Source organism: Agelaius tricolor, unplaced genomic scaffold (assembly GCF_023055355.1).
Source record: "Agelaius tricolor isolate 1412-34295 unplaced genomic scaffold, bAgeTri1.0.p SCAF_3, whole genome shotgun sequence".
NCBI classification, from domain to species: domain Eukaryota; kingdom Metazoa; phylum Chordata; class Aves; order Passeriformes; family Icteridae; genus Agelaius; species Agelaius tricolor.
Window position 1 is genome coordinate 41,437,524 of NW_027269263.1, and position 12,671 is coordinate 41,450,194.

The following is a 12,671-nucleotide window of genomic DNA, read 5'->3' on the forward strand; positions in this document are numbered from 1 at the left end:
GACATTTTTTTCCTGGCTCAGAACCAGATGAATTGGTCAAGGGAAGCCAAGATCCTCAGTTTCCAGGAAGAGGAAAAGCTGGACATGGCTGAAGGCTCTGACAGTGAGAGGTGGACCCTTTTCCTGGAAGGACAGGAACCTGCTCACTCCCAAGAAGGGCCCAGGGACTTTATACTTGAGCTTGTTGTCTTGCCAGGTGCGTCCCAAATCCCAGGCTGCACCTTGTCTTAGAGGTATAATCAAAACTGCTCTGTCATTCATGTAGTAGCCGACATTACAGCAAGATTAACAGTATCTGAAAACCTGGGGAAAATCTATACAAGTCTCATAAATGCAGCAATTGCCATCCAAGCATGTGGAATGCTCTTCTATAAACAGAGAAACGTTTCAGAGCAGAGGCATTTAAAGATAATAAAACCTGCTCATGATCCCTCTGCAATATTCCTTTTCCTCCTTTGGGTATTAGCCAACTGGTCTCTCTGAGAGTAACACCACCAGGTTTCTGACAGCTGCTCTGTGCTGCTGTAGCCAAATGCAAGCTCCCATAACCTTCTTTTGATCCTCATTCCTGAAGAGCATTTAATACTCTGAAAAAGCAGTGGGTGCATAAAATAGATATTAATAGAGCACTTAGCACATACATGTTTGTGATCAACAGTTTGAAAGTTAAAAACCTGGGGCAATTCCAGCTTTGAACCAGGAAATATTTTAGCATCAATGCCACGCCATGAAAAAAAGGGTGCTATTCTATAATTTGTACCAAGAGGTACAAATCAATATTAGTTAAACAGAAACAAATGAAAAAGTCAAGCATCATGGTAGTAATGAATAATTAAATCCTTGTGAGTCCAGAAAGTAATGCTAAAGTTGTTTTATCATCTCTTGTAAGGTCCTTGTTTGGGCTCACAGGGCAATGTATCAAGCACAGACTAGATTTCATCTCTGATTGCTTGTGTTCAATTCAAATAATGTTACCAGTCTCTTTCTTAAAAAAAAAAAATCAGATGCAGGTTTAGTTTATTGCCATGATAATACCCTTTTCCCTTTTAGGATACTTACATTGAGAGGATGATTCAGGGATCCCACAGATTTTAACCTTACTTAGGGTGAGCACTGCTCCTAAATCAGTTGGCAATACAGTTGTCAAGAGGAACAGGCTTTTTACAAGGCCATTTTGTTGGCTTCATAGGAAAAATTACCTCCCACTGGTCTCAGCTGGGTACCAGTGTTGGGGGAAAGATGAGTGGGACATGAACTCCTTTCCCAGCAGTGATGTGGCCATGGTAACATATCCATGCAGCTACTCTTCCCTGACTTGCACTTTATCTCAGAGCAATCCTGCTAAACAAGATCTGGTCTTGTTCCAGTTGGAAAGCAGTTTTATGTTCCTTCATATGAAAAGAGTTCTCAGCAGACAAAGTTTTTAAAGATTTATGACAACATAAAAAGCATTTTGTTCCTTCTCTTTTAATTTGCCTTAGTGCTAAAATGTTATTGTCCTCAGTAAAAATAACGACATTTTGAAAAAAACATGTGCAGGAATAAACCACATGTGGGATGTCAGCATTGGATTTCACTGACTCAAAATTGCTGGAATGAGGGAGTGCAATGCTGAGTCCTGCCCTGCAGAGAAACCAGCTGAGGGCAGTGAACAGTGAAACACTCACCTGCCATTCAGCCCCTGTACACCACCACCCTGGGTGGCCTTACTCTGGGGCTGCGTGGTTATTTTCATGCTAGCAGCAATGATCAAGGCATTTCATCAGGCAGAAATGAATGCTTCTCCCAAAGCTGCCCAGAGAAAAAGGAAAATGACACTTAATAACTGTAGTTTAGAAAAAAGGAGAGAAACTGTGGGCTGCTGGAAACTGCCCATATTAAGGATTAGGTAGGGACATGGAATTTCAGCAGGGGAAGAAGAAAGGAGAAGGTAGCTGGGCTCTGCAGGCATGTGCGAGGCTAGAAATCACATCATGTGTGCTACCAACAGTATCTCTGTATCACCTCTTGGTTTTCCCTTTTGTCTGACTAGATTTTGACAGATTTCCCTAGATTTGGAAATATTTCCACTTACAGCCTATTAGTACACTATAAATATTGTTTATTTCTTTCTCTAATTATTATCTATTGCTTAGCTCCTCCCCTCCACTTGGACCCCCCACCCCACCACCCTCCAGTTAGGACTTTTCTCTAATTAGACATGGATTTTCCTACTTTTATTTCTCAGTGATGAAATAATGATATTACATTTTCTGAAGATTCATGTAGTTCTCTGAATATGAGTGTCACACTGGCTTGATGGGAACTGTGAGTCATGATTTAGTAGGAAGAAAATCAGTAAGTACTGTGTCTAAGGGAAAGACATAAGAGCAGCCATTCTCTTGAGCTGATAGCAGCTGAACTCAGATTAGGAGAGACCTGTGTTTAAGTGTGATATCTGGAACGCAATAAGGGAAACAGCCAAATCTCTGGGCTGAGATGTCTCCAGAAGAATGTGTACCTTCCTAGACGACTTAGGTTGGGCAAAGACAATTTCTAGGCTCACCTGGAGAGACAATCTGGTATCAGCCCCTTGAAAGCAATACTATGTGACCCTATGATCCTTTCTGGTCAGGGATTCCACACTTTTATTAATTTAAAAGAAAACAGTGGAGGTGTTTTTCAATAAGCCTGAACAGCTGTATATTTGCTGAGAATTTAGTGTGATGTCTCCCTGAGTCTTGAAGTGAGAATTTTCTGATTATCAGACTGTGAACTCTCAGTGGCATAATTTTCCTAAGCACTTGGAGAGCAGTGCTCTTACAGTATTTATATGCCTAGAGATGCAAAGAGTACTGCCAATGTGAACTAATGCCAAAAATGTTTAAAAACAAATGAATGATTCCCAGAATTTGGTAGTTTAGAAATACTATTATGTGCCTTTCTGCAATGTTAAGCATATATTTTAAAGCCTGATGCCAGGTGACTTCAGAACCTTATCCTGCTATGGGAAGCACTGCAATCAGTTAGGAACTTCTGTGAGTCAAGCACAGGGACAATGAAAATGGAGCTATAAGGCCATTTCTTCAACCCCACAGACTGCCCAAGACCAGTCATTTCAGCTTGCTCTATCTCACTGGGCTGCCAGCAGCAGCAGCTCAGAAGATTCCCCAGTGGCAGCAGAGGGGCCTCTGCTGCATGGAGAGTCAGGGAGTCCCATCAAGCACCCAGACAGCAAATTGCCATTGCTCCTGAGCTCCAACCAGCTCCCACTGAGCTTTAAATGACTTGGATGCTCCTCAACAATAATTTTACACCCGTAACTCAATTCGTTGCTTTTCATTCTCTGTTTTTCCTTAACTCACATTCTATGAAAATGTCACTGCTAGTTTTTCTTGCATGAGATTTGGCTCAAAGTTAGGCATATGCTGTGCTCATGTTTTGTATGTGTAGAACAAACAGCAAGCTCAGCCAGGGAGAGGACTCATGGCAGTTACCTAACATCTTACAACAAAGAAATACATCAATGAATCATTTAATTAACTAATAATATCAGGTAAGGAAAAGCCAGAAAGGCCCACTCATTCTATGTGTTCTGCAAAATTGAAAGCTAATTCATAAGAAATATCCTATGGAATTGTGTCCTTTGTTCTTGAAATCTCTACATGCTGTAAATACCATGCACAGTGAAATGGCTTATATTTAAAGAAAAATTCTCAATCTAAATAAAACAATGCTTGGCTTTTGTTTATTTCTTAAAGATAAGCAATAATTTATTTCTCTTTCATCTTCACAATTATCACATACTGTGCAGCTACAAGACCAACGCCACTACATAACACAGGAGAATTGCTCACCTACACTTTACTTGGACAAGTACAATTACAATTTACGGATTAAATGTACTGTAAAATATGCAGTTGGAAAAATGTCATTCTTATCTATATGATGGGATGTGGCATATGTTTTATGAACAGATTCAATCTAAGATGTAAAACTTTAAAACTTGTTAAGCCAAGGATACAGTATAAAGCGTTTTGATTTGGTATTGTATTGTTACTAAAGTAGAAAAAGCAAAATTAGAGAAATAAATCCAGATCTTAAGTTACAGGATATGTGTTAGGTTAAGAAATTTTTTGCTTTACTTTTCTATATTTTTTTTACAAATGAATAATATGAATATATTGCAGGATAAAGAAAGACTGCCAGATAAAGAAGGTACTGTTATATGAAAAACAAATGAAAAATACCAGGTCATTTTGCTTACAAAAAGATCAAACTATAAACAGTCACAAAATATATAAAAATGCCACATTGAACGAGGCAATTGTACTCTACCTAAACTGGTAGTATACTCTCTGTTAGAAGTTGTGTTCATACAGTAGTAACTGATAAAAAGGCATTGTGCACTCTTGTGCCATCTGGGGACTTAGCACCATGTGTCATCAGTTCTTGTATTGTCATCCAGTTGTCCAGGATTTTCTTGTTTCTCTTTTTCATCATTTTTTTGTGACTCAGTTCAATAATGTTGATTTCTTTTTTGCCCTCGCTGCCACTCTGTGGACTTTCCTTTAGACACTCCAGCCTGCTCCTCATCATGAACTCCCGCCGCCTCCTCTGCTCCTTGGCGCGCACCAAATGCTGCTTCCGCTCCTCTTTGCTCCAGTAGCGACCCATCTTCATCTCACTCATCGTGTCATCATCTGTCGTCATCCCACTGCGCTCCTCTTTAATTTTTAAGGCACGTTCCTTCAGGATTCTGTCTCGAACTGGTCTCTTTGTGATGTACCTCGTCCCATCACTCCTTATTTTCACTTTCCATTCCATCTTGGGCTCCACGCACTTCTGCGAGTCTTTGCACATGCTCACCAGGCTGAGCTGGCTCTGGGCATATTCCACAGCAGACTTCTGCTGGATCAGCTGCATATAGCTTTGATAATGCTTTGCATGAGCAGGGATGTTCCCGTACCTGTAAGAAGAACTGTGATATGGAGACAAATAGGGAATGTGCTCGCTGCCTTGCCTATCCTGGTCTGTGAATTTGCTGCTTTCTGATGCCAGCACTGCATTCTCAGCAGCACTGTTTTGCTCGGTGGGTTTGGTTTTGGCTGAGGTTGTCTCCCTGTTGCTTTGTCCTGAGGATGACTGATTAGCAACAATTGTGGTCCTCAGGTTTTTCCTGTTGGTTATGCTGATTACCCTCTGGAGAGAGTTATCAGGGGATCGCTCCACAGTCAGTGGAGTGCTCCTACAGCTTTCAGCAGTGTTGTAGGCACTGGAGCTGTCCTTGTCAGACTTCTCAGGGTGCTCCATGATATCATCCAGTTTGCCTCTTTGTACATCTGTGCTGGTGTTATAATTCCTGAAACTTTCATCATGTAAAGACCAAATGTCTCCATACTGGTCTCTCACCTTTTGGAGCCGGTGAGCTTGCATAATATTCTGGCATTCAAGTTCAATGTTCCTCAGTTCCTCATTGAGTAGCTGCAGCTCATGCTCCACTCCATCTTGGTCTCTTCTGTTGCATTCTATCATGCTGCTTGAGTAATAAAGATCATACTCCCCATGGTTTCGAATCTTGCACTTCAGTTCCAACAGCTGCCGAAACCTTTCACATTCCTCTTCTGGGTTTCCTATGAAATCAGATTCAATGTATTCCCCAGACACAAAGCTTTCATTGCACTGGAGCTCAACACTGCCTAATGTGTCCTGGCTGTGGCCCAGATCCCGTTTGCTCTGCAGGGTAGCACCGTTCTGCTCTTCAGTTGCATTTTCTTGCTCTGAGCTCTCATCATTGCGAAGACTTTCATCTGTAGGTCCCACCCCACTGTCCTTCTCATGATTGTTGGATGATGAGGTTGCAGTGTCTGTAGTGCCATCTTCCTCTTCATGTTTCTTTGGCTAAAAAAAATGAGTAAACCAAAAGGATTATCAAATGCAGATCATATAGAAGAATTATTTTCCAGTTCTCTTTTGCTTAAATAGCTGGGATCTGATTTAAGCTCAATTAAAACAGATCACTAAACAGCAGTCCTACTGCTCATAGCTTTTAAACATTTCTGAGAGCCATGCTGTGGTTTCCATACTAAGCAAAGTAAGTGAATTACACTACTAGTGACATAGCTGCTTAGGTCTGTAAAGAAATACTTCCCTCTCTAGCTAAGCCATCTCTTTGCAATGCTTAAAGATAATGATCACCAGATGGTGAGCTGATTTTGATTCTGGATTATGGCTCCACTGGTGGAGCTGCAATCTTCTCAAACTTGAGAGAAAGCTTCAGTACTGGTATCACTTCAAACAAACAGAGCAAGCAGCCAATGAAGCAATGACTAGTACAACCTAAAGGATGCAAAATGACTGCTGTTTCTTTGTTTAAACAGTGAACTTTTGTTTGCTTCATTACACCCTCCATGGCCTTCTCCTACACTTCTTGTGCCCAGTAGCCTTTTTCTGAAAAAGTGTTCATTTCAGATTCTAGGATTCTGCTCAGAAGGACCTCAGTCTGTTTCATTCCTGGAAACTCTTTTTGAAAACTCATTTATTCCCATTGTTAGAGTTTCTGTTCCTAAAAACTAAAAGCAGTCTTTCAATATTAAGTGTAGAACAACACTGAATGCTTCGCCATGGATATAATGTCAAGCTTTTTGACTGCTTATTAGCTCTCCACTCATTGTACCTCACCTATTTTTATATTCTCAACCTATTTATATTCCATAGAATATTATCCAGAGATAATATCTCTCTGAAGAGACAGACACTTTATTTTTCAAACCAGATAAGCAAAGAATCATGCAGAGTGCAATTTGTATGACCAAGTACCTAACTACACACAGTACCAACACCATGTCTCTTTTAGGAGGTATAATTGGATAATTATGTATAATGACTGTAATAATCAGGAGAGAAAAAAGGTACTGTGCACCCAGTGAAAGGAAACAAACTTAAAGAGGCCACTGTCATAATTCCCTCTTTATCTACTTTGACAAACAGTAAAACAGGATGAAAATATGTCTCCTATGTCATTCCTTCTCCTCTCTTCATGTGCACCTCATGATCACATGCCCTTCATCTGGTTTCATTTCTTCAACTGTTATGAAAAAATAATGGCTTAGGGTCAGAAAAACAAAAATAACCTCCACTCCCAATTCAGTGTAAGAGTGGAATAAAGCAAATATTGAAAGAAACACACCACCAGGAGAATTTGGTGTCTGTGACAAACCAGTTAAAAATTTCTGAAAAGATGCCTTAGGAGATTTAGGTTTAATTTAGTATCCTTCTAGTTCACCTCCTCCTGGTGAATGCTGCTACATATGCTATTCTGTTCCCTTCTCTCACCTGCTTTGGAGCTGCTGCAGTTTGTCTTGACCTCCTCTGCCCCCAAACCTTTCAGCAGAGAAATGACTCCAACCCGGGCAGCTTACACTTCACCCCAGCCATTGCACTGCAATGTGCAACCCATATTTCTCACTGCTCTGGAAAATATTTAACTACTGACAGGAGGGAGACAAGCTCCACCAGACAACAGGAGAGCAGTGCTGCAGGATAGTCAGGAATCTGGGTGCCTATTCCAAAGGCAGGGCTCCATTCACATGATCAAAGGAGGATAGTCAGGATCTGCTATTTGACTCTGGGCATGAGTGAAATTACACAATTTGCATCCATATGACTAAAGCTCCAAAGAGGGTGGTTTATGTGTTAGCCCAGCTAGACAGCTTACAAGAGCAGAGCTTTATGATACTTCCTCTGATGTCTTCTGCATGGTATTACACCACCCAAAGCATATATTTGAGCACTTCTGAAAGAAACCACTTAATGAGGCTATTTGTACAGGTGTTGGGAAGAGACTTTGCAGTTGAGGCCCATGCAATCAACACTTTCAGAACTGGTAGCTCTTGTTTTCCACACCACTTTTATCAATAATTTAAGCTTTGCTTCTTCAACCTGATTTATACTGACCAAATATAATACTCTGCCATCTACTTAAGTTACACTATCTGGAATTAACATGCACACACAAAAGGTGTAAACAGAGCAAAGTCCATCTTTTGAGTCAAGTAGAAACCAGATGAGCGGGATTGATCTGATGAAATATAAGTGGCTGTAGTACAGACATCTGAATGTCAGATAGTGACTTTGGGTTCCCTCAGGAGAAAACAATTGACTATAAATTCAGATTCTTCTCAAACTAAAGCAGACATCCATATCACATTAAATTTTTCCCCATTATGTGGATACTTACAGCTAAGTCAATTAAGAAAATGGAAAGTAATACAGATATTTATTGTACTGCATGTTTTTGACATACATTTTATTAAAAAAATCCATTGTGACTCAAGTAAGGTAGCCCCTGGCATTTTTGTCGTGGACATTTCATGCTTGCCAGAGCTCCTAAACATGTGCAGACTGAGCAGTCTTTTACAGCATGAGATAATTTTAATTTTATTTTAAAAGATAACAAGCCCAATTCCACATTACACCTCTTCTGAAAAACAAGAGAGAATCCACAATTTTCAGTGTGTTGCTTTTTCTAGTGTTATCTGATATCTGTTTCAAACAAAGTGTTTGTTTTCAAACATACATTGTCAATCTCTTCTACACTTATTTCTGTTTGAAATACCAAAGGGCTCCTTAGGCCTCATCTTTGCAGTGAGAACTCAGATAATGAGAAGGTAAACCCAGCAGTGCGTACAATCAAGCAATAAATGAACCTCAAAAGATTCTGCATTTCAGCTCCAGGAAGAATTCCTGCCTATAAAATGGCTAATCTTGCAGGAATTCAGACACTGTTCTATTCTTTTACAATTTATAATGTATATTGGGACTCAAAACCCAGGCTGCTACTAAAGTCTGAATGCCGTATGATTCAGTTGAAGCCTCCAACAAACACAGCTGGGCTCTCTGGTCAGTCTCTGACAGTGAGAGGGAGACATGTCACAGGGAGAGGAATCTCCAGTGGCAGGCTAACCATGAGGTACTCAAACCATGAGGGAAATTTGGAATTTATTTCAGTGGTTCACTAAAAGGGAAAATGCTCTTCTGCCAACAATGCAGGTCTTTTAAAACAGGCTTCTTTCAAAAAAAGGATTTTTCCCCAGATATTTTCTCTGTATTTCAGCTTTGAATGAACTAGAAGAATTCTTTTTATCCAATTCTTTCTTCTTCTTCTTAATAGGTTCTGATATATTACACTATACCAATAAGAATTTCTGCATGGCACATGAAAGGCAGTCTTCTGAAAATTATCTCTGCTGCACAATGAACCATGATGTCGTAAAGGGAAAGGAACACAATGAGTTATAAAAAATGGAGAATTACATCTTTCCTTGAGGCTTTTTGGATTATTCCATACAGAGAAGATACAATTCTTGATTGAATTCTACAGAGTAGGTCAAAAACATACAGAAAAGACATGACTATCTACTTGACTCTTCTATTACAAACTGTACCAATTTTTTTTGTGACAGCTCACATTAAATGTTAAAATGGCATTCTGTAAAACAGACTTGTATTTGGAAGGATATTATGATAGAAAGTGTATTCATTCCTGCAGCTCTCGAGATTCATGATGACAGATGATTATGAAGCCAGAGGGCTAAGTTTTTGTTCACAAAAATCAAGGCTGGTCTCCTTGGCCAGCCGGGGAGCTTGGAGATGCTCAGATTGGCCACTGGCAGCTGCAATGAGAGTGGTTTCATAGCTCCAATGGATGGTGTGATTCCCCTCAGGAAACTGCTAGATTTCCCAGCCTAACAAGGAGTAAAGAACCAGTTTTCTGACTTGACGAGTCACTGCATAGAGTCTAGAGAGACAGCAGCTGTCACAAATTACTGATGCCCCATTACACACCAAGCTGCATTTGGTTGATTCGATTACTCATCAGAAGGGCAAAGAAATGTCTGGCTGTCCTAGAATTACTTCAAGCAATGCAATGTCAGATACTGACAGATCAAAAGCGACCACAATTTTTTTCCTAGTGTACTGTTCTTTATAGCAATATAAAATCTCAATATGGCAAAAAAATATGCTTGGCAAAAGATTCCTACAGGGAATAAACAAATTCAATGGGTTCTGTGAAAGCACATCACAGAATATCACTGTTTACTCATTAACACTATCCACAACCCAAATTCATCCAAAGCCAAAGTTTGACATGAAGTTTTCAGTGTAAAGTCACAATGATAAAGTGATTGCAGAGATCCCAACATGTAATGTGAGTGCCTAGTAGGAGTTGATAGATAGACTTGTTCAAGAATTTCTACCAGAACTGGAGGTTTGAGTGAAAATGTCACCATGCAAATGAAATGGTTTGCAAAGAGCAAGTGGTTTTTCTGACAGGAAATATTTGGTATCCAAGATAAAATTTTGGCTAAAACAATAAACAAGATGCCATATATCAGCTGAAAGTAGCTAGCAGTGCAGCACTTAGCACATTTAACCTGGGAAACTGAGGCTTGGCTCACTGCCTGAAAAGGAGAGTCACATCTAAAAGGCTGGTAAAAATCCTGTTGCAAGGCTCCCTTCCCCCCAAGCCTGGAGTTATTCCACTTGGTGTAAATAATTAAATGCTTATAAGATCAAATATTTGTAATCTGATCTGTCATTTTTCAGAGAATTGACTTAATTATTCTGTCAGTGTCTGTGTCCCAATGAATATTTCATTGATATACAGGGAAGAGCTTTACTATGAGCTATCGCCTACTCATTGACCCAGTATCAAGGCTGAAGGGGAGGTCAGGAGGAAACAGACTAAATGCACATTCAGGCCCCCCAGTGTGGACCAAGCATTGAGGCATTTGAAGTCAAAGAAGCTCCCTGGTTTCCAGAAAAGAGAAGGCTCTCATAGTCTTTCTGCCTCTCTTCAAAGAAAAATGCCACAGGCTGTCCTTTTTGAGCAATTCAAAATGGGGTAAAAATTGTAAGTCACAAAGTTCTGTGGGTGGAAAAACAGTTTCTTCCCAGCTGCATAAATCCAGAAGCCAGGAGAAGTTGAATTTTATTTCTTTGGCTCCTCACAGGTGTGCACACTGGCAGATCATCTGATCCAGGAGTGGGTACTTACACCTTTCACAACAACGTACATCTGAGAAGACCACTTGATGAAACTGTAGGGTATGTTTGCCACAGTCACACAGCCTACAGAACATATGGGCAGGTAAAAGTCAGGACAGGAGCAAGCTGAGACTATGCTAACAATAGCTTATTTGTCTCCATTAACAAAACAAATGCTGAGCTGTGCGCTGTCGGTGTAAGAGAAATACACTCCCATTAACAAAACACCTGTTGTTTATTTAAACATGTCTTCTATCTTGTTTTGCAAGCTCTGGTGCAAGGCTGGCTCATACATTGCATGCATCCCAAAAGGATCATCAAGTCCAGCTCTAAAGTTAAATCCTGCATATGGGGATTGAACCCATGACCTCGGTGTTATTAGCACCAGTTTAAAAAAACTGACATGAAGTTTAACATCATAAATCCCAAACACTTCAGAATTAATGAAGGAAAGCAATATTATTCTGAGAGTTCAGAGAAAAGGAGAAATGTGTACTTTTCACACCCTATTATATTGTTTATTAACTTGATATACTGGGCCTAAGCATGTATTGTTCTCTTTTTCCTTACATAGTGTGCTGGAGATCACAGCATTTGGAGAGAGAACTCTATCAAAGCCTTTGACTCCATTTTACAGCACACTGTTTCATTCTCTATTAATAAAAAAGTATACCTAGAAAAATTTCAAATTATATTTTTAGTAGTGGTCGTACCTGCTCCACCTCATTGGCTGTGTACTGCATCGCTTCATTATGCTGCTCTTCCAACATTTCCAAGTTTAACTCTTCTAAGAATTCATTCCTTTCATCATCCAGCCACCCTTCCTCCAGCTGCAAAGAATACATCAGTATGTTATTTTATGTTAGCAAGGACACATGCTAAAATAGAGTAAACCCAAATGGCAATGCTTGACTAGCTCTTTTTATTCTAACGATTTTCTTCAGAAAGTCAGGCGGTAGGAGTTCAAGTTCACGTCTCAAAAAAAATAGAAAAGAAAAAGGATAAAAAGATGGGATTCGTGTCTTTTATCCTTTCGTAAAACAGTATGACTGATTTTCTCTCATAATGAAGGAGACTGCACAGCACAGACATTATTTCCTTTCAAAAGGTATGAAAGGCACAGCGCACAATCCTGAAGCTGTCATGTTCATTACTACTGAGAGACCCTGCACTGCAAGAATGGCAGTGTTACTAATAGGGCCAGGAGGCAACTGGGCTCTTCTCTCTAACAACCTCCATTCCAGCCCTGCAGCCACCGCCTCAATGGAAACCTTATGCTGCGTTTCTGTCACTATCTTCCCATTGATCTTCCAGGTAAACAAATAAACAGAATAGAGTGACAGAAAGATGAGGTGACTTGAAGGGAGGCAATTTTAGTTCTCCTGGTGTGTTTGGAAACAAGGTTTATCTGTTTGCTTGGTTTTTTCTTGCCAAGTATAAAATAGTACATTGACATTTGGTGAACACAATTTTGCAAAAGGACAGGAGGGGATGCCATGTTTTCTGTCAAGTATATATCTCTTCTTGAACCTATTTCACACCCTTCACATCTTTCAAAACTGATAAAACAGGCACCTGGCCTAAAACGCTGTTACTTCCATTTTGTTCATTATGCTCATGTGTGCACATGAGCATAATGATCC

At 40.0% G+C, this 12,671-nt stretch overlaps 1 protein-coding gene across 2 annotated transcripts in view; it reads right to left on the reverse strand.

The window, feature by feature from the left end:
- Nucleotides 1-3,701: 3,701 nt before the first annotated feature.
- The window catches only part of PDZRN4 (PDZ domain containing ring finger 4), a 230,693-nt gene continuing 221,723 nt past the window's right edge, over nucleotides 3,702-12,671 (reverse strand). For both annotated transcript variants that reach the window (XM_071423593.1, XM_071423594.1), the window contains 2 exons: nucleotides 11,742-11,858; nucleotides 3,702-5,880 (listed from right to left, as the gene is read on the reverse strand). In XM_071423593.1, the coding sequence (XP_071279694.1) occupies nucleotides 4,354-5,880; nucleotides 11,742-11,858 (1,644 nt within the window). In that variant the 3' untranslated portion in view covers nucleotides 3,702-4,353. The remainder of the gene's footprint in view (nucleotides 5,881-11,741; nucleotides 11,859-12,671) is intronic.